We start from the raw sequence: 23,813 nt of genomic DNA on the forward strand, positions 1-23,813 counted from the left end.
GTATAGAACAGTCATACAAGCAAAACTACAATCAGCACAACTTTAGACTTAAAGCATTGCAGGTTGTCTTGTCCTAGTTCACAAAAATAAGAAAAACTTACCACCTGACAGAACAAATCATACATTCATAAAGAATACAAATAAAGTACAATTTATTACAATGTTATAATAGATGTAAATAATAATGTAAATAACTGTATTTATATGAAATAAAATGTCCATAAAACAAGAACTAATAAATGATCACCTCAATCTCAAAGTACCAGAGTCACTGTTTTTATTATATAGGGTGTAAATTTAGTTTTAATGTTGTGGAGGGACAATAAATAGTAAATCAAGCGCGATTCCTGGGGGGGCGCCAAATATGCTACTGAAAGTACTGTTGTTTTAAATACCAAGAACAGCCTGTAGATAGGCACCCAGGTGGCGCAGTGGGATATTCCACTAGCACACCAGCGCTGAGATTCTGAACTCCCCGATTCGAAACTCGGCATTGCCACCGGTCGGCTGGGCACCATCTGGCGGGCATAATTGACAGTGCCTGCAGCAGATACTAACTGGCCACCGTATCTGCTAGGGCCGGACAACCGGACTATGTGTGGGTGTGATCTTCATACGCTGTGTAAGGACCCTGATTGGCAGATAGAGAGGCGCCTGTGCATAGGTGAAAAAGGGTTTTGCTAAGGGCTGCGCGTGGGTCGGAAGAGGCGTGGGCATGCTCTCCTCGGATGCAATTGGGTATCCCTTAGCAGCAGAAGACAAACATTTGTAAATCTTTTAAATAGTCATATATCGGCACCCAGGTGGCTCAGTGGGATGTTCCGCTAGCATAATTGGCAGTGCCTGCAGCAGACACTGTTCTGCTAGGGTGGGATGACCAGACTATGTGGGTGGGCTCTTTATACGCTGTGTAAGGACCCTGATTTGCGGAAGAGACGCCTGTGCAGAATGCAGGGGCGATAAGAGGAGGGGTGTGCATGTGTCGGAAGAGGCGTGGGCAGCGTCATGCTCTCCTCGGATGCAATCGGGTATCCCTCAGCAGTGGAAGACAAATTGACCACGCTAAATTAGGGGATGGGGAGAAAATACATAAAAAAGAGAATAGCCCGTAGATGGCACACTATAGTTATTACAATAATATTGGGGGAGGGGCAACGATCTGTTTTTTCCCATTAAATGGGAGACGAGGTGATTTTTAAATCTTTTAAATACTCCGATATATCAATACAGCCAATAATAATGACTGGAAAAACTACCAGCCATCCGCTCAGTGATCTCAAAGACCTGCTCAGACCATTATATACAATTTACAATCATTATAATCATGTTCACTGCAGTTTAGCATTCATGACTTTGTATCTGAAGTAGGTTTGTCATGGAAGTTGGGCTGCTACAGGTTCATGACAAACACCTCTGATCCATCAGATCTGATCCATCTTGTCCCATTTTTTCACCTATTATTTATTTCTCTCAGGACTCCTCCTCCACAGTTAGCTCCTGGAGCTGCTCCTGAACTGCTTCTACTGCTTCTACATCTGTCTTTACATTTCCTTCAGTGCTGGGCTCCGTCTCGGCCTCTTCGCGCCCATTCACCAGGTTTTCGGTGCTCTCGTAGCAGCCCGAGTCCCGTGGCATGTCAGATTTCTCCTCAGCTTTATCCTCCTCTTCACCAGACTCTTCATCAGCTGTAAAAACAAACAGGCATTTAACCACAAGAATGTTTACACTTTGCCCATCATTTTTCCGAAGCAGCTTGACTAGAACAGTTATATCATGTTATACAATAATATTTCTGTAACGGTGGCATGGTGAACAGCAGTGTTTTTGCACTTAGCAAACCAGAAATCTGTGCATGACTCATGTAGATCAGGCGTGACATGCTGCTGTGTGATAAATGAGGTGAGCACAGTGCAGATACTTAAATCTGATCTCATAATCTTGCCCCAGCATTGATAAATCTGATAAAAATTGATAAAAAAAAGGCCACTCAGGTGGCACAGCGGTAACATACGCTAGCACACCAGAGCTGGGATTACGAATACATCGTATCAAATCTCAGCTCTGCCATCCGGCTGGGCTGGGCGGCTACATGAATGATTGGCTGTTGTTCTTAGGGTGGGATAAGCCGGACCAGGGTTCCTCATAACTGGTGCAATTACAACCTCTGCTGGTTGATTAATGGTGCCTGTGCAGAGTTGGGGAATAATGCATTGATCAGGGTGTGGCTCTCCGTACACAAAGCTGATCCGCATATGAACTCGACTCGTGCAGGTGAAAAGATGCAGTCGGTACTGCGCACGTGTCGGAGGGGGCGTGTGCCAGTTGCGAAGCTCCTCAGCAGCGGAGGGTTGTATCGGTAGAGGGGTAGTGTAATGAAATCAGGGTAATTGGATACGACTAGATTAGGGGAGAACATTTGGGAGAAAAAGAGAAAAAAAAATTATAAAAAAATTTATAAAAAATGACAATGTTTCAACTGAAATCCCATTTGTGATTATATATATTTTGTATCTTGGGTACACAAACCCCCACTTTTGTTCCTCTTTAAACATGAGCAGAAATGGATACACGTTGCCTTCATACATTTACTTTTTTAATATTCTATTTACACATTTATTCCTTTTTTCTCCCAATTTACTGTAGCCAGTTAGTCGTCCACTGCTAGAGGACGGTATATCTGCCTGATACACGCTCCCTCTGGCTCTTGTACAGCCCACCAACCCCTTCTTATTTGCCGATATTTGGGTGGATTCGCACGTAACACCAGTCTCACGCGTGAAGAGTCACACAGTGATCTCCACGTCCCTCGATTTCAGTACAAGCACCTCAGGCTACTAACCAGTGTCCTTACACAGCATCGAAGACCCCACCCCCTTTTAAGTCCGGTCTTTTCCCAACCAGCAGGCTAGTGGCCAATTTTGTCTGCTGGAGGCACTGCCAATTGTTCCCGCTAGGAAGCGCCCATTCGTCCGGTAGCAGAGCTGAGATTTAAACTTGGAGATCCCCTTGGTACGCTTATTACATTTTTATGCAGCAATATATACTGTATATAATAATATAATAATAACTAATACTATAGCATAATAGCATAATATTGTACCATACATAATAATACAATAACAACAGTAGACGAGTGTATTTCTGGGCAGCTAACCTGTTAATATTTCTTAGTGTTCTAATTTGACAAAATTCTTAGTACAATATAGCTTGTAATGCGTCCACATTAAATATTCTGTTGATTTATGTGAAATCAAGTTAAGGTGCTATTGTAATTACATATAATAATATATACAGTGCCTTGCAAAAGTATTCAGCCCCCTTGAACTTTTCAACCTTTTGCCACATTTCAGGCTTTAAACATAAAGATATGAAATTGTAATTTTTTGTGAAGAATCAACAACAAGCGGGACACAATCGTGAAGTGGAACGAAATTTATTGGATATTTTAAACTTTTTTTAGAAATAAAAAACTGAAAAGTGGGGCGTGCAATATTATTCAGCCCCCTTGCGTTAATACTTTGTAGCGCCACCTTTTGCTGCGATTACAGCTGCAAGTCGCTTGGGGTATGTCTCTATTAGTTTTGCACATCGAGATACTGACATTTTTGCCCATTCTTCCTTGCAAAACAGTTCGAGCTCAGTGAGGTTGGATGGAGAGCGTTTGTGAACAGCAGTTTTCAGCTCTTTCCACAGATTCTCGATGGGATTCAGGTCTGGACTTTGACTTGGCCATTTTAACACCTGGATAAGTTTATTTGTGAACCATTCCATTGTAGATTTTGCTTTATGTTTTGGATCATTGTCTTGTTGGAAGATAAATCACCGTCCCAGTCTCAGGTCTTTTGCAGACTGCAACAGGTTTTCTTCCAGAATGGTCCTGTATTTGGCTGCATCCATCTTCCCATCAATTTTAACCATCTTCCCTGTCCCTGCTGAAGAAAAGCAGGCCCAAACCATGATGCTGCCACCACCATGTTTGACAGTGGGGATGGTGTGTTCAGGGTGATGAGCTGTGTTGCTTTTACGCCAAACATAACGTTTTGCATTGTGGCCAAAAAGTTCGATTTTGGTTTCATCTGACCAGAGCACCTTCTTCCACATGTTTGGTGTGTCTCCCAGGTGACTTCTTATGGATATCTTTGAGAAATGGCTTTCTTCTTGCCACTCTTTCATAAAGGCCAGATTTGTGCAGTGTACGACTGATTGTTGTCCTATGGACAGAGTCTCCCACCTCAGCTGTAGATCTCTGCAGTTCATTCAGAGTGATCATGGGCCTCTTGGCTGCATCTCTGATCAGTCTTCTCTTTGTTTGAGCTGAAAGTTTAGAGGGACGGCCGGGTCTTGGTAGATTTGCAGTGGTCTGATACTCCCTTCATTTCAATATGATCGCTTGCACAGTGCTCCTTGAGATGTTTAAAGCTTGGGAAATCTTTTTGTATCCAAATTCGGCTTTAAACTTCTCCACAACAGTATCTCGGACTTGCCTGGTGTGTTTCTTGGTCTTCATGATGCTCTCTGCGCTTTAAACAGAACTCTGAGACTATCACAGAGCAGGTGCATTTATACGGAGACTTGATTACACACAGGTGGATTCTATTTATCACCATCAGTCATTTAGGTCAACATTGGATCATTCAGAGATCTTCACTGAACTTCTGGAGTGAGTTTGCTGCACTGAAAGTAAAGGGGCTGAATAATATTGCACGCCCCAATTTTCAGGTTTTTATTTCTAAAAAAAGTTTAAAATATCCAATAAATTTCGTTCCACTTCACAATTGTGTCGCACTTGTTATTGATTCTTCACAAAAAATTACAATTTCATATCTTTATGTTTAAAGCCTGAAATGTGGCAAAAGGTTGAAAAGTTCAAGGGGGCTGAATACTTTTGCAAGGCACTGTAATAGTACAAACCCTATTTCTAAAAAAAAAGTAAAAACAAGAATGTATAAAATGTGTTTATTAAATTTATCAATCATCTGTTTTAGTAAAACTATACACCTGTATAATTGTGTATTCTTTTACACTTATGTAAACCTACAAACAGATGGCTTAACACATAACACATTCTTAGTTATAATTGATTTATAACATCATATATTTATTTTATGCGTATGATTTTATTTCACTTAATGCTATTATCTTTTTTTTAAATGCATCTTTACCAAGGATGCCAATAATTCTGCCAATAACATTGTGATGTTGTTCATTTATAACAGGTCTTACACTGAAGAACACAGATGACTTACAGTCATGGAGTAGCTCTGTCTCTGTCAGTATCTTGGTTCTCTGCTCAGGGTCTGTGATATTCAGCTCATTCAGATGGGATTCCTTCAGCCCTCTGAAGTCCTCCAAACTTTGGAAACCATGCATGGACAAAAGAGACTCAAGTTCCTGGATAGACAAAGAAATCAGGCTGTTATTAGTGTACTATATTACTGTTATGATGCCATTCATATGCTAGTCCAATTCCAAAAATCCAACATTAAGTAGGTAGACAGTAGGTTAAATGCAAAAATAAATAAATAAATAAAAATAAAATAAAATGCCGCTCAGGTGGCGCAGCGGTAAAGACACACGCTGGAACCAGAGCTGGGATCTCAAATACGTCGTATCGAATCTCAGCTCTGACTGCCGGCTAAGGCTGAGCGGCCACATGAACAACGATTGGCCTGTTGTTCAGATATGGGTGGGACTAAGCCGGATGGTGTCTCTCTTCCATGACTGGCGCAATTACGACCTCTGCTGGCTGATTGATGGTGCCTGCACAGAGATTAGAAAAGAGTGCTCTCAGGGTGTGTCTCTCCGTACACAACACTGAGCTGCACTGCACTCGTCAAAGTGTAGGTGATAAGATGCATATGGCATGCTGCCCACGTGTCGGAGGGGGCATGGGTTAGCTTCGTTCTCCTCAATCAGAGCAGGGACCGGCATTGGTGGAGAGGAAGCATGACGCAATTGGGCTACTGGATCGCGCTATAAAGGAGAAAAAGAGGAGAAAATGCATAAAAATAATAAAAATAAAATAAAAAATAAAATAAATAAATAAGTAAAGTAGACAAAAAGCCATGATTTGGTATTTATTAATTATGAATTATTTTATTAATTAATTATATAATATAAATGCTAATTAATATTATAAGATATTTATAATAATTACATAATATAAATACTAATTTCTATTTTGGTGCCTGCAACACATTTCAAAAAAGCTGGGCAATGTAAGCCTAGGAAGGTTGTGAAGTGATCAAAAACGCCTGATCCGGAGCTTTCTGCAGGTCAACAGATGATGCAATCATGATTGTGCATAAAAAAAAACATTAACCAAAGTTGATTACAAGCAAATGTGATTTAAGATTAGCTTAAGCAAATATTGTAATAACATGTAATAACTGCATTTTGTAAGTATGCAAGAAATTTCACCATCTACAGTTCAAAACATATTAAAAGATTCAGAAACCCTAAGAAATCTCTTTGTTTTAAGGACAATGGTGAAACTCAGTATTGAATGCCCGTGATCCTTGTTATGTCAGACTGCAAACTTGTTCGTAAACACAGTTTGTGGCTGCATATATAAATGAAGGTTAGATTCTAATCTGCAAAGTGGAAGCCATATATCAACAACAGCTAAAGAGTACAGCAAACGTGGGAGAAAATTTAACTCTTACATCTACAGCACGTGTCAAACTCAGCGAGAGCTTAAAAGATGTATGATTGTCTTAAAATACACTCTAAAATTGTACATAAACTGCATCTCCCACAATGCATGCCGATTTTGTGACCCGCAAAGTGACCGCATCCCGCCACTAGATGACAGTGTTTCCACATCAGTGTTTAACTGAGCCAGTTTTCCAACAAGTGATGTTGAGAAATATTTACAAATAAATTGAAGCAGAAGGAAGGAAATTGAATGAAAGATGGGATACATGTTTGTGCTTCAAGAAGAGAAACCGGTACATCTCTTGTGTTATGAGGCCGTGTCTGTGGTAAAGGAGTTCTATATAAATGTAGATATACATTATAAATATACAGGATAAATTTGGCATTTTGACACCAAATACAGAATTTTGCCTCCAAGAAAAACAACAAATTGTCCAAGACAGACTGTAATCACAGCAGGATACGTTACAATCGGCTCTTTGAGGGCCACCATAATGCAGATGTGGCCCTCGGTGAAACACAATTGGCATCATATCTTTAGAAATTGATTAAGAAAGCACTACATACAATTAAATACAATTAAAATGCACAGAGTTAATACTTACAATTAGATCAATCCTCTCCAGGACTTCCCCCAGAGTTTGTGGTTTTGGGTGTCTTCGCTGTCCGTGGCTATGGCACCTCTTTCTTTTTGGCGGTGTGTCCTCATCTGGGAGCACAGTAACGTAGATAAACTTGAAGGAACCCACTCTGTTGTTGAGCTTTCCAGTCCAAGTGCCTACTGGTGGCTTCTCAATGATCTGGATAATATCACCTTTCTGTGAGACAGACACTTGGTGTTAGTGTTTGTTTCAAAACACTTGCAGCAAGAACTTATTTAGAAAGTGGGACGTCAACCTGGAGTTTAAGGCAATCGACGTCATATGGACTGGGAGTGAAATCGGTGTGGACGCGGGCCCTGCCGCAAAACGGTCCAGTGTAAGGGCTGTCCATGCTGTCCCTCTGACTGAAGCCACTGTCCAGACTTTGTCTGTCCCCACCTGTAAACGCAGTACGGTCTGTCATTTTTACTTTAAAATGGTAAGAAGAAACCAGTCAAAAATCATAAATCAAATTTACAAAACAAAGCTGATTACTTGGTTTGATTACTTTGAACTGTTCTTTTTTAGCTATAAAACCAGTTTCTGTTTGAGCACCTGTTTAGTTTTGGAACCATCAGGACATAATGGTACCTGAGAGACAGGCTAGCACTAGATAGATAGATAGATGGATGGATGGATGGATGGATGGATGAATAGATGGATTGATAGATACATTATTAATCCTAAAGGAAATAAAAAAAAAACTAAGCTTTATTGCTGATTTGTCATTTGTGGATCTGACAGAGTCCAAATTTAATTCTACTGTTTTATTACAGCTGATTTGAAACACTATAGCACTGTAGCACAGAGACACAAAATATCTTGTTTTTAGCTGTTCAGGTTATTTAAGTTTTCAGAATAATATAAATGTTATTATTATTCTTAACATTATTATTATTATTATTATTATTATCCTATTCACAGTGTGTCCGATTCACTTGGCGAAAGGTAGGAAACACCCAGGACAGGGTGCCAGTCTATCACAGGTAAAACACACACACACACACACACACACACACACACACACACACACACACACACACACACACACATTTTGGACTGTGGGAGGAAACCAGAAGTCCCAGAGAAAACCCACACAGACACTAGAACATGCCTTTCACGCTGTTCTTCAATGGTCAGGACCCTCCCTGGACCACCACAGAGCAGGTATTATTATAAGGTGATGGATCATTCTCAGCACTGCAGTGACACTGACATGGTGGTGGTGTGTTAGTGTGTGTTGTGCTGGTATGAGTGGATAAGACACAGCAGCGCTGATCACTGCTGATCACTCACTGTCACTGCTGGACTGAGAATAGTCCACCAACCAAAAACATCCAGCCAACAGCAACCTGTGAGCAGCATCCTGTGACCACTGATAAAAGTCTAGAAGACGACCAGTTCAAACAGCAGCAATAGATGAGCGATCGTCTCTGACTTTACATCTACAAGGTAGGAGTGTCTAATAGAGTGGACAGTGAGTGGACACGATATTTAAAAGCTCCAGCAGGGCTGCTGTGTCTGATCCGCTCATACCAGCACAACACACACTAACACACCACCACCATGTCAGTGTCACTGCAGTGCTGAGAATGATCCACCACCTAAATAATTCCTGTTCCATAATGAGCCATTAGAAATTAAACATATGAAGTGGATAACCAAAAGCTTGTCAGATAAGGGGAATTTACAATGTCATTACAGTGTCATTGGGGTATAATTGTACAACCATTTTGCTGTATTTTAAGTTGGTGAAAAATTAACTGGAACACCAAGTTTTATTTAGTTTCATTGGGGTGAGGAGGGTGTGCGGATTAATCAAAGAGGAGATCAGAATATTTCATAAATGTAAAGTATAGATGATGTAAGATCTCACATCCTGAGAGTTGACGGCTGAAAGGGGAATGTGTGGTATCCTCTGAACTGTTTGAACACACAGATGTCCTGTTCCCAGCGCTCAGGTCTGGAGTCCAGTCATTAGGAGAGATGGGAGACATAGAGCAATCCTCTCCACTTTCAATCTGGAAATATATGTTAAAACACAACGTCAAATTTGGTTAAAAAAATAAAAAAAAGATTCTCACGATTGTCCACAAGAGGGAGACAGAATCAATATATTGTGAGTTGCATTATGAACTCATGGCTTCTCTTATTTATATGAATGTGCTAGTTGGTTGAATGCTGGATTTTAAATAACTTACCCCCTCCTCTGCAAGAGCTTTCTGTACCATCTTAGAAGTCTTCCGAGTCATGGTGCGACTAATGACGTTCCTCCATTTCTTTCCCAGTTTCCCACTGTTTTTTACAGTTTGCTCCTCAACTTCACCCTCAGGCAGCTAAAGGAAATGGAGCAAAACTTGATTAAAGTTGTATTGCTTCACACACACACACAGATGTATATACAAGGGATCTTCAAAAAGTTTCTGCACTTTTGTATTTTGGTTGGAAACAGTGAGGGCGGGAGGAGAAGTTGTGCCTTAAAAACAGAGAGAGAGCTTATAGTCCGGATTTAGCACCATCTGATTTCTACCTTTTTAAATGCTCAAAAAAGCTTTAAGGGGAAGACAATTTTTATGTGATGATGATGTGAAAGCAGTGGTGCATCAGTGGCTACACGCTCAACCAAAAACATTTTTTGCTGATGGCATTAAAAAGTTGGTACGACGATGGGAAAAATGAAGGTGACTATTTAGAAAAGTGATTATATATATATGTAGTGTGCATTTAAATATTTAAATATATATTATTTTTTAACATGTATATATTACTGACATTATATATCGTCTATAAATATATTTTGTGTTATACACATACATGTATATGTGTGTGTACTTACATAGTATATATATAGTGTGTATTTAAATATATATATACATGTGTGTGTGTGTGTGTATATATATATATAGTATATACTATATATATATATATATAGTGTGTATTTAAATACATAAATATATATATGTGTGTGTGTACTTACATGTTTTATATATAAATATAGTGTGTATATACTGTATATACTGTATATACTGTATATATATATATATATATATATATATATATATATATATATATATATAGATAGATAGATAGATAGATAGATAGATATGTGTGTGTGTGTACTTACATGATATACTGTATATGTATATACAGTATATACTGTATATATAGATAGATAGATAGATAGATGATAGATAGATAGATAGATAGATAGATAGATGTGTGTGTGTACCTACATGGTGTGTGTGTGTGTATATATATACCAATATGTGTGTGCATTGTTCATATAACCTACCTAACTGATGTAACGGATGCTTGTTTGGAAGCGGGGGTCAAAGCGCAGGGTCAGCTATTGTTTGACAACCCTGAAGCAGTTAGGATTTAGGGCCTTGCTCATGGGCTCAACAGTGGCTTTAGAGCAGAGGACTGTTAAAGACTGTTAACCGATGCTGGCTTGCAACCTACATTTCAGTATTTTTCCAACTTATTTTGAGGTGGTTAATGAGGTTGAGGTCAGGGTTTTGTGTAAGCCACTGAAATTCCTCAAACCATGTCTTAATGGGCCTCACTTTGTGCATTTCACTTCCTAAAAATCCAGAGGATGGACTGGCTGCTGTCATTTGTGAAACACATTTTAAAATAATAAAATGCTATTATATTAGTTTAAAGTTTAAAAAGGTGTTGTTTTGAGATTACAGGAGGTGTTTGGGTGGGTGGGTAATGTTTGGGTGGTATTCTCAGCACTGCAATACCACTGACATAGTAATGATATGGTAGTGTATGTTGTTAAGGTGCAAAATTATCAGGTACAGCAGTGTTGTTGGGATTTTTGTATAAAATGTATAAACTTATTGGCCTCTTTATTGGGACATGTAGCTTGTTAGCACTCATTGTAGGTGTACAGTTAGCCAATTTCTTCAATAGCATTGGCACTGAGGAGTTTTAAGGTGTTCCAACAACACTGTTGCACCTGAGGTGTTGCTCAGTTCTACAAAAAAGAAACATGGATTGATTGTTAAAGATCCTAGTGCTTTTCCTTACATTCACTATTAACCTAAACAAATGAATTGCTGTTTGCTTTTGTGATTTTAACTTCTACTTAACAACCTGTGTCATTTCTCATTAACTCTTAGTCTCCATATTTGGTTTAATCCTTATTGTGAACAGTTGTTGTAGTTAATATCATGGTCCTGTATTTTAGGCTTTCTCATATTCACCCCTGTAGGTCCACAAAGGGGCAAAGTTTGAATTTTTTCTGTTTCAACACACTTCACAAGTTATTAAGCTAATAATCAACCCTCCAAACCCTCATCAGGACTGACGTCAAAAGTTTAATCAGTTAGTGATTGTTGTAAATGAGACGAGCCATAAGATCTATGCTGTAGTTTACAAGTGACTACATTTCCAGTTAGTCAGTGGTTAGGGTGTCACCACAAAGGCAACCATGCTTCTTTTCTGCCACCAAGAGCTGCACCATGCACAAGGCCACCGAGAGTGCACAGAAGGACGTTTTTTTGTTTGAAGAGCACTGACTTGTGGGACTCGATCAATCCTGCTTAGTCAAGCTGCCTATATTACAAAACATAATTATATTTAGGCGCATATTAACAATCTGTACTGATTGTTACGCATATATGCACTTATCAAGCATATCATTAAGTTCACTTATCTGTAGGGCCCTACTAAATTCACAGGAAATTTGCTTAGTTTCGCAGACCTTGTTTTTCGAAAACAATGATCACGTGTGTAGAGAAGCACATTTTTTTCATTGACTATGAAAACCCCAAAGAGACAAAATGCACTCATACTCATACTCATACTCATACTTATCTGGTATGTACATTAATTGCTAGTTTTAAAACCTACACCATCTGTAGCTGTGTACACATGTCACCCTCCTGTACCCTATTTATCAAATGAATAGGACCACCATAGGACCCCCACTGCCCAGATAATGTTTGGGTGGTATTCTCAGCACTGCAATACCACTGACATAGTAATGATATGGTAGTGTATGTTGTTAAGATGCAAAATTATCAGGTACAGCAGTGTTGTTGGGATTTTTGTATAAAATGTATAAACTTATTGGCCTCTTTATTGGGACATGTAGCTTGTTAGCACTCATTGTAGGTGTACAGTTTCTTCAATAGCATTGGCACTGAGGAGTTTTAAGATGTTCCAACAACACTGTTGCACCTGACAGATTCCAGAACAGCACACACTACCATGTTAATATCATTACAGTGCTGAATGGTCATACACCGATTAGGCATTACATTATGACCACCTTCCTAATATTGTGTTCCCTTTTGCTGCCAAAACAGTCCTGACTCGTCAAGCCATGGACTCCACTAGACCCCTGAAGGTGTGCTGTGGTATCTGGCACAAAGATGTTAGCAGCAGATCCTTTAACACCTGTAAGTTGCGAGGTGGGGCCTCCATGGAGTTGCCTGCAGTTAGTAATTGTATACCCACAAAATGTATCTGTATAGTAGGTGTAGCTTATAAAATAATCAATGTTTGTGCATACCATTTACTGTATTTGTACATAATAAAGTGCTCAGTAAGTGTAGTTATTTATGTGTTGTTAGGTTTGCTACTTTTTCTCGGAAGCTGGATCAGGCTCTATGCTTGACTAGATTAAAAACGGATGGTTTCTAGACTGGGTACTTTAAATAAATCTGTGGTTTACACATCACTGATTACAATCAAACATCATTTTGTTTGTTTTGCCACACAGATAGCAAAAACACCCTCTAGAGTTACCCTTGATTGTACTGGATGTAAATAATCCACTTGAACTGCAATAAAGAAGAAAGCCTTTATTTATCATATATACATATGCAGTACAGTACAATGAAATTCTTTCTTCACATATCCCAGCTTGTTTGAAGGCTGGGGACAGAGTGCAGGGTCAGGAGCCGAAAGGGTTAAGAGCCTTGCTCAAGGGCCCAACAGTGGCTGCATGGCAGAGATAGAATTTGAATTCTCAACCTTTCGACTGATAGCCCAAAGCTCTACCACTAGGCTACCACTGTCAAATTTTTATTAATTAATTCATTAATTTTTTTATCAAATTTATTTTTTATTAAAAAATTTTAAGAGTTTTTTATTAAAATTATTTTTTATTAAGATTATTTTTTTCAGGTTATTTTTTATTATGATTTTTTATTAAGATTTTTTTTATTAAGAATATTTTTATTAAAATAATTTTTTATTAAGATTATTTTTATTAAGATTTTTTACTAAGATTCTTTTTTATTAAGACTTTTTATTAAGATTTTTTTTCAGATTATTTTTTATTAAGATTTTTTTTATTAAGATTATTTTTATTAAGATTATTTTTTATTAAGATTATTTTTATTAAGATTTTTTACTAAGATTCTTTTTTATTAAGATTTTTTATTAAGATTCTTTTTTATTAAGATTCTTTTTTATTAAGATTTTTTATTAAGATTATATTTTATTAGGATTATTTTTTTTTAGGATTATTTTTTATTAAGATTATTTTTATTAAGATTATTTTTTATTGGGATTATTTTTTATTAAGATTATTTTTTATTAAGATTATTTTTTATTAAGATTATTTTTATTAAGATTATTTTTTATTAAGATTGTTTTATTAAGATTTTTTTTAAGATTAGGATTATTTTTTATTAAGAATTTTTTATTAAGATTATTTTTTATTGTGTTTTTTTTTTTCTTCTCTTGACATTTATTTTCCCAAGGTATGAAGGAGTGATATGACTTTAATGGATGCATAATTTCACATCCCTTTAGAAACTTTCAATATGACTTAAAACAGAAGACGTAGGCTAGGCCATGTAAGCACTTTCACATTCCTTAATTCACCAGTTGATGTCTTAAATTTTTGGCATATGAGAATTAATTATCTCCAGTGTTGCCCTGGTACACTGTTCTAGTCATGTTCCAGCCTTACAAGTATTTGCAGGAAAGCAGCTTTATATCATGATGCTCCCACCATCACACTTCACTGTGGGTATGCTGTTCTTGTGACTGGTTGGTGCTTTGATGACTGTATGATTTGTAATTCTATTAACTTTCCACAAATTATTAACACAATTGTACTGGCAAGGTTGTTTAATGTGTTTGCTACGGCTCAGCTTTTTTATTTTTTTTATTTTTTTGCGTCATTTTATAATGTTGACCCTGATAACATTAGCTTGCTAAGAAATAGATTCTTGCTACTCATTGTGTGGAATCTTGACAACATATTTTATAATGAAATCAGAATTAATTTTAAATTATTAACTGCATAAATGTTTAGAACTTATGTATTTATTTATGTAAATTATTAATTAATTAATTTTTAAAAATTTATTTGTAATTAATTTATTATTTCTTTCTATTTATTTATGCATTTTCTTCCCTTTTTCTCCTGATTGTAATGTAGTCAATTGGTCTTCCGCTGCTGGGGATACCTGATTGCATTTGAGGAGGGCTCGTGCACAGCCCTAGCAAACCCCTTCTTTTTGCCCATGCACTCTGCACAGGCGTCTCTATCTGCTAATTAGGGTCCTTGCACAGCGATTAAACACCCCATTCACATAGTCCGGTCATCCCGCCCTAGCAGACACTGTGGCCAATTAGTGCCTGCTAGATGGTGCCCAGCCGACCGGTGGCAATGCTGAGTTTTAAACCGAGGAGTTCAGAATCTCAGAGCTGGTGTGCTAGCAGAATATACCGATGGCCACCTAGGTTTAATTTAAATTTATACTTAGAAAACCCAGCCTAGTGTTGAAAGATACAAAAATCTTACCGGATAATCAAACGGAACGTCAGGATTTACCACAGGTGAAGCTGGTTTGGGCTTCATGAAGTCTTTGAAACTACTGGATCTCTGAAGGGTCAGCTGTGGACACACAGACAAATTCTGTTGGTAGTTGTATACCTTAGAAAAATTCTTAATTATACACCAATCAGCCATAACATTAAAACCAGCTCATTGTTCCTACACTCACTGTCCATTTTATCAGCTCCACTTACCATATAGAAGCACTTTGTAGTTCTACAATTACTGACTGTAGTCCATTTATTTTACTGCATGCTTTCTTAATCCCTTTTCATGCTGTTCTTCAATGGTCAGGACCCCCACAGGACCACCACAGAGCAGGTATTATTTGGGTGGTGGATCATTCTCAGCACTGCAGTGACACTGACATGGTGGTGGTGTGTTTTTAAACACCTCACTGTCACTGCTGGACTGAGAATAGTCCACCAACCAAAAATATATCCAGCCAACAGCACCCCGTGGACAGCGTCCTGTCCAGCGACCAACTCAAACAGCAGCAATAGATGAGCAATCGTCTCTGACTCTACAGTACATCTACAAGGTGCACCAACTAGGTAGGAGTGTCTAATAGAGTGGACAGTGAGTGGACACGGTATTTAAAAACTCCAGCAGCGCTGCTGTGTCTGATTCACTCATACCAGCACAAGTACACTTGTAGAAAGAGTATGTGCTTATTGTGCATGTCTGATGCCAATGTAACTTGAAATTAAAAGTCTTCCCTTAAGGCTGTGTTATGTTTTGGTGGGACTAGTTTGCAAAAGTTCTGCAAAAGCAGTGAATCACTTCCTGTGCTTTGAAAAAGTGGCAACATATAGGGCGGATACAAGCGACAGTCACAGAGTACCAAGGAAATTAAAGCTACACAGCTATTGCAAAAGTACAGTAAACTGTATGGTACCAAGAGCAAGTTTTACCCATACAATACTTTTTTGGTTACAGTATATGGCCAAAAGTATTCACACACCTGATCATGAGCTTGTTGGACATCCGATTTAAAAAACCAAATGGCATTAAAATAGTGTGATGTCCATGTGATCGTTTCAGCTATAACAACAGCCAGCCTTCTGAGAAAGCTTGTCACAAGACTTTGAAGTATGACTGTTGGAATACACCGATCAGCCATAACATTAAAACCACCTCCTTGTTTCTACACTCACTGTCCAATTTATCAGCTCCACTTACCACTGTTCTTCAGTGGTCAGGACTCCCCAGGACCACCACAGGGCAGGTATTATTTGGATGGTGGATCATTCTCAGCACTGCAGTGACACTGACATGGTGGTGGTGTGTTAGTGTGTGTTGTGCTGGTATGAGTGGATCAGACACAGCAATGCTGCTGGAGTTTTTAAATACCGTGTCCACTCACTGTCCACTCTATTAGACACTCCTACCTAGTTGGTCCACCTTGTAGATGTAAAGTCAGAGACGATCGCTCATCTATTGCTGCTGTTTGAGTTGGTCATCTTCTAGACCTTCATCAGTGGTCACAGGACGCTGCCAGCGCTGTTGGCTAGATATTTTTGGTTGGTGGACTATTCTCAGTCCAGCAGTGACAGTGAGGTGTTTAAAAACTCCAGCAGCGCTGCTGTGTCTGATCCACTCATACCAGCACAACACACACTAACACACCACCACCATGTCAGTGTCACTGCAGTGCTGAGAATGATCCACCACCCAAATAATACCGGCTCTGTGGTGGGGGTCCTGACAATTGCAGAACTGGGTAAAAGCAGGCTAAAAAGGTATGTAGAGAAACAGATGGACTACAGTCAGTAATTGAAGAAATACACAGTGTTTCTATATGGTAAGTGAAGCTGATAAAATAGACAGTGAGTGTAGAAACATGAAGGTGGTTTTAATGTAATGGCTGATCGGTGTATGTCCATTCAGTCAAAAAAGTGTTTGTATAGCTGGACACTGATGTTGGTCAAGAAAGCCTTAATTGATGTTGGAGTTTGTTCCAAAGCTATTTAAATGGACTGAGATCAAGGCTCTGTTTCATGGCATTTAGCAGATGCTTTATCCAAAGCTACTTACATACTGTATACAGTATACAGTCCAAGCATTTGAGGGTTAAGGGCCTTGCTCAAGGGTCCAACAGTGACAACCTGGCAGTGGTGAAGCTTGAACCAGTGACCTTTCAGTTACTAGTCCAGTACCTTAACCGCTAGGCTACAACTGCCTACTGCCTATAAACATTGCTTTTTTGTCAACAAAAGTTGAAAGCATACATTTGTCCAAGCATTAAGATTGAGGGGCCTATGCCAACTACTGAAAATCAACCCCATAACATTATCCCTCCTCCACTACACTTCACAGCTGGCACAATGCATTCAGACAGGTAACGTTCTCTCATGTGATAGAGCAGTGTGATTTGTCAAATCACAGTACATAATTCCATTACTTCAGAGTCCAGTGGTGGTGTGCTTTACACCACTCCACCACTCACTTGGCATCGCGCTTGGTGATGTAAGACTTATATGCAGCTGCTCGACCATGGAAACACATTTACTGAGTCAGCAGAGCGTTTATGACTTTGCGCCTCGACCCCGCTTTGTAAAGTCATGTGGTCAGCACGAGTCGCTGTGGTTCCTAAACGCTTCCACTTCTGAGTAATATGGAAGAAATTTCACAAACTGACTTGTTGCAAGTCAGTGACTCTGTAGCATCCTATTACAGAACAATGCTTGAATTCACTGAGCTCTCACTGAGAACTACCCGTGGCTGGGTGCTCGATTTTAAGTCTTCGGCAGCTTACAACCAACCATTTAGAGTGTTGGTTGAGTTTTGGTTGTGTATAACAAGTTGATGCAATTCTGGTTTATTATTTAAAGTGTACCAGATTACTATTACCAGAGATGTTTATTGTGGTTAAGATTTAACCTTCAGAATGGATTCAGACCAGACTGTTTTGTCACAACAACACTATAACATGAACCTACGTGCTACTGTCACTGTACTAGTTATGTGTACTGTGTACACACAGAATTCTTGCACTATATTGGGGATACTTTTAAACAACATTTTGGATTTTTTTGTTCACTAGTTCCTTCTAGTTCCTTATGCAAGTGTTTCATTTTTAGTTTTATATTTTAACACTTCTTATTTGGAGGGAGGCACTAGTTATGACCGATCAGCCATAACATTAAAACCACCTCTTTTCTACACTCACTGTCCATTTTATTAGCTCCACTTACCATATAGAAGCACTTTGTAGTTCTACAATTACTGACTGTTGTCCATCTGTTTCTCTGCATGCTTTGTTAGCCCCCTTTCATGCTGTTCTTCAATGGTCAGGACTCTCCCAGGACCACTACAGAGCAGGTATTATTTAGGTGGTGGATCATTCTCAGCACTGCAGTGACAATGCCATGGTGGTGGTGTGTTAGTATGTGTTGTGCTGGTATGAGTGGATCAGACACAGCAGCGCTGCTGGAGTATTTAAACACTGTGTCCACTCACTAGTTGGTCCACCTCGTAGATGTAAAGTCAGAGACAATCGATCATCTATTGCTGCTGTTTGAGTTGGTCATCTTCTAGACCTTCATCAGTGGTCATAGGACGCTGCCCTCGGGGCGCTGTTGGATGGATTATTTTTGGTTGGTGAACTATTCTCAGTCCAGCAGTGACAGTGAGGTGTTTATAAACTTCATCAGCATTGCTGTGTTTTATCCACTCATACCAGCACAACACACACTAACACACCAGTGTCACTGCAGTGCTGAGAATGATCCACCACCCAAATAATACCTGCTCTGTAGTGGTCCTGTGGGGGTCCTGACCATTGAAGAACAGCGCGAAAGCAGGCTAAAAAAGTATGCAGAGAAACAGATGGACTACAGTCAGTAATTGTAGAACTACAAAGTGCTTCTATATGGTAAGTGGAGCTGATAAAATGGACGGTGAGTGTAGAAACAAGGAGTTGATTTTAATGTTATGCCTGATTGGTGTATTTTGCAGTGGGGATGGTGTTACTCATTTAATGAGCATTGCTGAATTTATACCACACATTTCTCTAAAAATTCAAGTCAAAGCGTCACATCAGACCACACAGAATTCTTGCACTATATTGGGGATACTTTTAAACGACATTTTGGATTTTTTTGTTCACTAGTTCCTTCTAGTTCCTTATGCAAGTGTTTCATTTTTAGTTTTATATTTTAACACTTCTTATTTGGAGGGAGGCATTTTCCTTTTGCATTGTTCCAGTTTGAGTATATTCAGCTCTGCCATTTGCAGAATACCCTTACTGCAAGAATACAAGCCTCCTCAGACACTGCTGAAGCATGTGGTTGCTTCTTTGATTCAAGTGCCCTAATACAGTAGTCCCCAACCACAGGGCCATGGACCGGCACCGCTGGGGACCGCTGTGGACCGCTGCCCTAATACATACAGAGGATCAAGCTATGCTTTTTGCCCTCCTCCACCACTCAACAAGAGGCAAAGCTCCATTAAGCCACTGCTCCCCCTGACCCAGCCAGTTTTGTCTGGTAAGCAGATAAACATTTCTTAATGATGAACTGAACTGAGCTGAGCTCCAAGGTTTGTTGCCCTTGGGATGGTCTTGTATCCAGTTGGATCAGATTAAACAGCTGCTTGATCAATACAAGGGTTCTTCAAAAAGTTTCCACACTTTAAAAAAACAAACAAATGACATCACTTTTCTACACAGTCACTTTCCGATGCATTTTTCCCAGCGTCGTACCAACGTTTTAATGCCATCAGCAAAGAATGTTTTTTGACTGAGTGCATAGCCACTTAGGCGCCGCTGCTCTCACATCGTCATCACATGAAAATCCCCTTCCCCTTAAAGCTTCTTTGAGCGGTCCAAAAAGGTGGAAATCAGATGGCGCTGAATCCAGACTATAAGCTCCCTATAAAAGTGTGGAAACTTTTCGAAGATCCCTCATACCTCGGATGACTCACTAATCCAATAATCACTACAGCATATAAGATCTCAAATCAAATATGTCTGACCATGCCACAGTAGCTGTATGTCAGCTACTGTTATTGCTATTGTTAGCACATATTTCATTTTAAATACATCCTAGAGACTAAATAAGAAGCAAGAAGATGGAACATGCACATAAAAATAAAAATAGCTACAACTCTACTCTGTATAAGGGGGAAGAAGTCATGTGACGTGCTCCACTGGTAACTCTTACCAGGAGACCATTAAGAACAAATGACAGCAAACAGCACTTTAATACACTTCCATTATTATTATTTTGTTAATGATTTTTTTTTCTTTTTATCTCCAATTTTCCCCTCAATTTTCTCCCCTAATCTAGTCGTATCCAATTACTTTGATTGCGTTACGCTTCACCTCTACTGATACAACCCTCCACTGCTGACTGAGGAGTTTCGCAACTGACACACGCCCCCTCCGACACGTGTGCAGTACCGACTGCATCTTTTCACATGCACGAGGAGAGAGAATATGCGGATCAGCCTGGTGCACCGAGAGCCACACCCTGCACAGGCGCCATCAATTAGCCAGCAGAGGTCGTAACTGCACCAGTTATGAGGAACCCTGGTCCGGCTCATCCCACCCTATGAACAACAGCCAATCGTTGTTCATGTAGCCGCCCAGCCCAGCCAGGTGGCAGAGCTGAGATTCTATACGATGTATTCGAAATCCCAGCTCTGGTGTGCTAGCGTATTTTATCGCTGCGCCACCTGAGTGGCCTTAATTATTATTTTTAAATCAAAATATCTCAAAATCATAAAACCTACGCAAATATAACAAGAAAGCATTTCTGTTTTATTTTAAATAATCTTTAGACTAATCTGACAACTCAGGTAGGGATGAGTGAATAATAATTAAGACACAATTTTAAGAATATTCAAAACAAAACCACAGAAAGTAGCATGTCAGAGGACTTCCTCTTTCTCTAGCCTGGTGGTAAGTATAATTATACTTCCTGCCAACAGTACTGTAGTGCATAGCTTTTTAAACAGAGGTAAAGGTACAATCGCTTGTACCTGGATACATTAACTACAGTATTATTGTGGTAATGCGTAACACACAGTGTGTGATAATCCCATTAAAAAGCACATTTGACGCATGACATTTCTCAAGCTGTGAATGATTTGTGAAGCAATATGTTTTCAGCTCAAATAAAGAACTCCAAAACTGAGAGGTTTTTTTCTTAGCTTGTGCTGTTAGTCAAGATAAAAAACAAAACAGCCACAAAGCTTTGTCAGTTGGCCTTTAATGTTACTGCCTGAAACTTGTGGTTATGAACACAAAACGAGAATCCTGTAACAAACGGGGTTAGTAGTGCTCAGTGTAGGAGGTGCAGATTCCCTGTAAATGAAACAGATCAGAACAGAACGAGTTCTGCGCACAGATATATGGCTTTGAGTCATTTTCGAAAACCTCTGACTGACGCTCAGAAGATAAGAATAAATTCAGGATGTGCAATGACTGCTTCTGTCTCTACAGGAAGTGCTGCACAGCCATGCATTACAACCTGAACAACGAGACAATGAGACTCGCTAGATTGTTAGTACAGTGCATTAATGCATAAAGGTTAATACATGCATTTTAAAATCTCTATCTCTCTCAGGGTTTGATCAGAATGTTTAAAGTGCTCTTACATAAAGGATGGACTAATCTACAGAAACCTGTAACAAAACGTTAATAAGAAAAGCCCATGATGAGTAATGCCATCATTTACCCAAGAACACCCTCAATTATTCATAAAATGCTCACATACACCGATCAGGCATAACATTATGACCAGCTAATATTGTGTTGGTCCCCTTTTTGCTGCCAAAACAGCCCTGACCCGTCGAGGCCTGGAGTCTGACACCTTTCTATCAGAACCAGCATTCAGCAATTTGAGCTACAGTAGCTCGTCTATTGGATCGGACAACACAGCCCAGCCTTCGCTCCCCACATGCATCAATGAGCCTTGGCCGCCCATGACCCTGTCGCTGGTTTACCACTGTTCCTTCCTTGGACCACTTTTGATAGATACTGACCACTGCAGACTGGGAACACCCCACAAGAGCTGCAGTTTTGGAGATGTTCTGACCCAGTCGTCTAGCCATTTTAGCCAATTTGGCCCATGTCAAACTCGCTCAAATCCTAACACATCAACTTTGAGGATAAAATGTTCACTTGCTGCCTAATATATCCCACCTACTAACAGGTGCCGTGATAAAAAGATAATCAGTGTTATTCACTTCACCTGTCAGTGGTCATGATGTTATGCCTGGTCGGTGTACAAGTTCTAAATAGTTGGTAGGGTAATGTTAGTCCATTCTTCAACAAAAACCTGTCTTATTATTTAACGATTTAACATCAGCTCCCCGACTGTGCTTTAACATTCTAGGTTTGAAGGCATCCTTTGGCCTTCTTCAAAAATTAACCTATTTAGATATTGGAAATCAGTTAGTTTGCCAGCTTTTATACATTTTGGTCCACTGCAAAGGTTCAATAAGCTTTGAGCCCGGTCTTTGGGTGACAAGTGCCGATTATTACCAGCACTTGGCTATATCATAATGTATATCAAACCACTCAAATAGTTTTAGCCATATGTATAGAGGAATTAATACCCTGGAATATGGAAATCAGGAAGATGTGTCTGCTACTGAGGTTGCATCAGCTCCCCCACTGTGCTTTGACACTGTGGGTTTGAAGGCATCCTTTGGCTTTCCTCAAAAATAAATCTATTCAGATATAGAAGAGCAGTGGACCAAATCTGTTAATTCGGTCCACTGCAAGGAGGTCCAGTTTTTGTGACAAAGTGTCCAGAGTTTAACCTTTACATCTGGGCAGTTGTAGCCTAGTGGTTAAGGTACTGGACTAGTAATTAAAAGGTTGCTGGTTCAAGCCTCAGCACTGCCAGGTTGTCACTGTTGGGCCCTTGAGCAAAGCTCTTAACCCTCAATTGCTTAGACAATATACTGTCACAGTTCTGTAAGTCGCTTTGGATAAAAGCATCTGCTGGGTAGTTTGGTTTTCTTACACCTCAAAAGACATGCTAAGAGTGAACTGGCAGCACTAAATTGGCCAAAGTGTGAGAACGTGATTGTGTGTCACCCTGGGATGGTTTGTCATCAAGTTTAAAGTGTATTTCTGCCCTGCACCCGGTGTTTCTTGGCGTAACCGAAGCCAAATGATGCTGACCTGAATAAAATGCTTATGTTGTAGAAACTTCAACTTTAAAGAATTTGCTATTAAGAATAAAACATAATTTATAGTTATGAAACACTCAGTTACATTAATGTTCATCAACATCACAACTTCCACCCAAAATAGCTTAAAGATTCAAAATCATACCTTCTTTTTCTGCACCTGGCCCTGCTCCTTGTCCGAGGCATTTGAAGGTTTTCGCCGTAACATGGTTCCTCCGAAGGACTATCTTGACACAAATTCTATGCGCCGGTATAAAACTTTGTTCAACTTATTGCCGCAGTGTGCCACACGAGTTCACAACAGCACACCGAGGAGGAAGAAGGTTTAAAAAAAAGGTCCTGTTTCTTTCTGCTCTGCTCAGTAGAGAGGTCTGAATGAGAGGAAGTCACATGACTTGACAGGAACTTCTTTTTTCACAGGTTTGATTTGGTTGCACAAGTTGTTTATCTTTGTCATTTAATAAATAGATTTTACTGTACTTAAACTGAACACCAAAACGTCCAACACAGTGTTTGGGCTGAACCTATCAAGTCCATTTAACAAAAATTTGAATCTT

At 39.3% G+C, this 23,813-nt stretch overlaps 1 protein-coding gene across 1 annotated transcript; it reads right to left on the reverse strand.

The window, feature by feature from the left end:
• Positions 1–1,470: 1,470 nt before the first annotated feature.
• Positions 1,471–23,509, reverse strand: sash3 (SAM and SH3 domain containing 3). The gene is made up of 8 exons (XM_062999844.1): positions 23,402–23,509; positions 15,076–15,168; positions 9,500–9,634; positions 9,175–9,319; positions 7,555–7,697; positions 7,263–7,475; positions 5,247–5,391; positions 1,471–1,685 (listed from the first exon to the last, which is right to left on the reverse strand). The coding sequence occupies exons 1-8, from the start codon at positions 23,462–23,464 to the stop codon at positions 1,471–1,473; spliced, it is 1,152 nt and encodes a 383-aa protein (XP_062855914.1). The 5' UTR covers positions 23,465–23,509.
• Positions 23,510–23,813: the final 304 nt, after the last annotated feature.

The sequence above is a fragment of the Trichomycterus rosablanca genome, chromosome 8, assembly GCF_030014385.1.
Source record: "Trichomycterus rosablanca isolate fTriRos1 chromosome 8, fTriRos1.hap1, whole genome shotgun sequence".
Classification (NCBI taxonomy): Eukaryota; Metazoa; Chordata; class Actinopteri; order Siluriformes; family Trichomycteridae; genus Trichomycterus; species Trichomycterus rosablanca.

Bases quoted from the DNA above. Each gene is read 5' to 3' on its own strand.
- sash3 (XM_062999844.1), bottom strand. From the start codon at position 23,464: ATGTTACGGCGAAAACCTTCAAATGCCTCGGACAAGGAGCAGGGCCAG. The intron at 9,320-9,499 runs GTAAGTTATTTA...ATATATTTCCAG, and splicing joins AAGCTCTTGCAGAGGAGGGG to ATTGAAAGTGGAGAGGATTG. The intron at 1,686-5,246 runs GTAAGTCATCTG...TTGTTTTTACAG, and splicing joins GACAGAGCTACTCCATGACT to CTGATGAAGAGTCTGGTGAA.